General features: G+C 63.8%; 1 protein-coding gene across 1 annotated transcript; it reads left to right on the plus strand.

Annotated features, from left to right (window-relative positions):
• Window positions 1-524: 524 nt before the first annotated feature.
• Window positions 525-3713, plus strand: LOC118614914 (nucleosome assembly protein 1-like 1). The gene is given in 2 exon segments (XM_036238143.1): window positions 525-726; window positions 2655-3713. Coding segments are annotated over 2 exon segments (999 nt in total). The 3' UTR covers window positions 3452-3713.
• The last annotated feature ends 300 nt before the right edge of the window (window positions 3714-4013 follow it).

Consider the following 4013-nt stretch of genomic DNA (forward strand, 5'->3'; position numbering starts at 1 on the left):
GCTGAGTGGCCACGACCAGCGGAGCGGCACCGCGGGCGAGACGGTTCCAGGGCCACTGGGCAGGGCATCATTGGGGAAGAGAATAGCACAGAACCGGGGCGCGCCTTCGCGCCCCAGGGGGTGCACGCGGAAGCGCGAGGCGACGGGTCAGGACGCCGCCATTCAGTCCACCAGCGCAGCACAGAGGCAACGCGCCTGCGCGTGGACGTGCGGGGCGCGGGGCTGCGCGTGCGGCTGTGTGTGTGCATGGGCGGGGCGCGGGTGCGCATGCGTGTGCACGCTCACACACGCAGGGGGCAGTTCTCAGGGTGAGCTTAATATTAACAGCACACTTGGCATGATTCCAGGAGTCCCCAGACTCCAGCCTCCCGCGCTCCGCCACCAGCGGGTTTCTCCCTGAGCTGAGCCGAGCTCGGGGCCGTGGCCCGGGTCCCAGCACCAAGCTCAGTGTCTCACGTGTCTCCCTTCAGACGCCCACTGCTAGGAAACTATTTCCTGGAGAAACTGTCTCGTTTCTTGAAAGAATGGAGCGGACTACAGCAACCAAGGTTCCGTGGGTGGAAGGCGCCCTGGGTCCCGCCGGCGACGGGCTGTGCTGCGGCGGCCGGCCGCCAGGGGGCGCCGCAGCCCGGGACTTCTCCCCGGCGCAGCGCTGGACGCGAGATCCGAGCCCAAAGCCACTCTGTCCTTCGGACTTTTTACAGTACGAAAGCGCACGAAGGCCTGGTTGGTGAATGGTGGCAATCTCGGGGGCCTGGGGTCCCCCGACCTCTTCTCTGGTTCAGGAACAGGCAGGAACCCCGCCCCTGAACATGCTAAACCTCCTGTCACTCAGGCCTCACCAGGCCCCCGGGGACGAGCAATGCTCCGCCCATTCACTGGCCACACCCTCCCGGGTCTGGTCTAGCTGGGTCACCAGGATGACAGGGTGAAGATCCCAGAATCTCAGTGACAGAGAGGGTGGCGACCCTCCCATTGAGGTCCCCGGCCCGTGGCCCCCCGCAGGGAAGCAGACACCCCCCCCAACCCCTGCCACTGCACAGGGGTCCTGGAAAACAGTACATTTTTGGTTTCCTCTGTGGGCTTGCTGGGTGGGGTGGGTGCCTTTGCCAGTGGGAGGGACATGAATCTTTGGGCGCTATTGGGCAAAATAATCCCACCCCCCCAGACGTCCTGCTCCAAGCCCTGAACAGGTTGTTACCTGGTGAGGGAGGGTTAGGTGCAGGTGAGAGGTTACTCCCAGCCAGGTGACCTTATAGAGATGGTTCTGGATCATCCACCTGGGCCCACTGGTCTCAGAATGCGGGGCGGGGGGGGGGGGACAGTCAGAGCCAAGCTAGGACTGGTCCCTGCTGGCTGGGAAGACGGAGGGGGGGGTCAGGAGCCTAGGAAAGTGGGCGCCTGAACAAGCTGGAAAAGGCAAGAAAACAGACGGTCCCCCCAGGCCTCCAGGGGTGCCCCCTCGCCCCACTAACGTCGGGATCTCAGCCTGAGGAGACCCCTCGGTTTCCGAGCTCCAGGCTCCGAGGGTAAATCTGGGCTGTTTCAGGCTCCAGGACACACGTCTCCCCGTCCCCCATCCCCCGCCCGCTCCCAGGTGGGCCCTTCGCCCATGCCCACACTGCCGGCACCTGCAGCTCCTCTTGGGGCCCCTTCCCCCTCCGGGGCGTCTGGCCGCCGAGTGGCAGGTGCTGTTACCAGGGCAGACGCCTCCCCATTTGTCCCGTTTTCCTCCTGCACTTGTGCCCACTGGCTGGAGATTCCTGTCCCCCGTCCTGAGGGTCTGGGCTTGCTTGGCTCTGAGCACCGAGCGGCCCCCGGCGAGCCCCTCCCCCCATAAAGCAGCAGCCTCTTCGGTGAACATCTGGCCCTTCCCGCCCCGGCCTCTCGCTCTGGGCAAGGGCCCGCCTCCCTCCACCCGCCCCGCACACACTGGTAAAACAGCAAAACCGTCGGGTGGCGGGTGGCGCGGGCGGGCGCTCCGGCGGTCCCCGAGCAGGTTCGGCCGCCGTGTCCTCAGCAGGGACAGGGCGAGGCCACGGCCCCGCCGCTCTGGGGCCCCAGGTCAGCGTCCAGGACGCGTCTTCCTCCCACCGCAGCGGGCGTCTGGTCCGCGCTCTCCCGGCCGCAGGGACGACCCTGCCAGTGCGAGCCGCTGCCCACAAGTCAACGCGCCGCCCCGCCAAGCAACGCTCGCCACGGCGTCGCTGGTTCCCCGCGCCCGCTGTCCTGCGCAGCCGTCGGAAGGCCCGGCACAGACGGGACCGCGGGCAGGTGCCAACCCTGGGGGGCTCCGTTCCCCGGGGGAGAGCTGCCCCCGCAAACCAGACCGACCAGCCCTACAGGGGGCCGTCCGCTGAGGCCGGAGGACGAGGAAGGGGACGCGGGCAGGAACTCGGGGAAGAGGGGTCGTTTGGGCACCATCTGCTCCGGCCGCCCGGCTCCCCGTGCCGGCCCCCGGTACCCGGGGTTCTTACAACATGGCAGACACTGGCGACCTGCCCGAGGTAGTTAACTGGCGAGCGGATGCTCTCAAAACCATCACATTATGAGCACAGAGCGCAGCCGAGTTCGCCGCAGAAGCTCGTGATCTCCGAAGTGCTCTGTTCTCTATCAGCCTTCAGTTGATAAGTGACTCGCGATCATTCACACAGCTTATGAACCCAGAGAAGGACGCGAATGGAGACCAGATGAGGAAGACCACGCTTCGGAGGAGCCGACAGGAAAGGCCGAGAGTGAAGACAGAAGAGGGCGAAGGAGGAGGAGCCCCCAAGGGAGCCCCGGATCTTGGCTGGCTGCTTTTCAGACCGTCGACTCGCTCAGCGGCAGGGGTCAGAACGTGGCGAACCCATCCCGAGGCCCCTGAACGAGGCTCTCAGATGCTGGTCCGCCTGCGAGTCTCGCCCTAGAATTTCACTTCGAACGCCACGAATATTTCACGGATGAAGTCTTGGCAAAGGCCCACAGGATGAGGTCAGAACCAGATGACTCTGATCGCTTTTCTTTTGATGGACCAGAAATTATGGGTTGCACAGCACGCCAGATAGATTGGGAGAAGGGGAAGAATGTCACTTTAACAACCGTCGAAAAGCAGCAGAAACACAAGGGACGTGGCACGGTTCGCACTGTGACCCCAACAGTGTCGGCTCGCTTGCCCCTCCCGGAGCTGCCGAGCGGGTGTCTGGGTGACGATGCCGACGCCGTCCTTGCTGCACAAAGTGGTCACTACTTACATGAACGTACGGTCCCAAGATCAGCGTTACGCTTCGCTGGAGAAGCCACTGAATTACGATGAAGGAGGTCAGAAGCGGATGAGGAGGAAGAGGAGGAGGAAAACGACCCAGATCGTGACCCCGAGACACACCGACAGCCAGCGGAGTGCGACCCGCGCCCCCACAGCCCGACACAAAGGCCGCCCGCGACAGCCTTGCGGCTCCGCGTTTCCCTGTAGACTGGCGGCTTTGCGAAGGAAAGGACGATGTTTCGGAAGCGGTTCGTTCTACCTCGCATTTGAACTTCAGTGTTCCTGCCAGAAGTGTCGAAGGCAGAAATCCTCACACGTTCCCGTCCACTGCCGCGGTTCGGTTCTTCCGGAGAGTTTTTATCATGTAACTATGAGATCACAGCTATGAAAATAGACAACTATGAAATTAAAAAAGAAAAACTCAGAGACAAAGAGGCTGGAGACGGGTGCCCGCCCCCACTCAGCCCCTGGGAGCCCCACCTGGGTGGGTGCGTGAGTGTGCACCTGTGCACGTGTGTGACAGTGTGGGACTGTGAGTTTGTGGGACCGAGAGTGGGTGACACAGCCACCTCCTGACCTCGGGCCCTTCAACCAGCTCACACCTCGGAGGGGACGGAGCGTCCCGCTCAGCCGGGCCCCGGGGGCGGCACACGTGGGGACACTCCGCGGGTCCCCGTGCTGCCCGGGCAGCCCCGTCCATGGCCTCAGCCCAGCTGGCGTCCGACAAAGCTGACATCTTTCCTAACTAAAGTCACGAGAAACGGGGTCT

The sequence above is a fragment of the Rousettus aegyptiacus genome, unplaced genomic scaffold (assembly GCF_014176215.1).
Source record: "Rousettus aegyptiacus isolate mRouAeg1 unplaced genomic scaffold, mRouAeg1.p scaffold_m13_p_20, whole genome shotgun sequence".
Taxonomy (NCBI): Eukaryota; Metazoa; Chordata; class Mammalia; order Chiroptera; family Pteropodidae; genus Rousettus; species Rousettus aegyptiacus.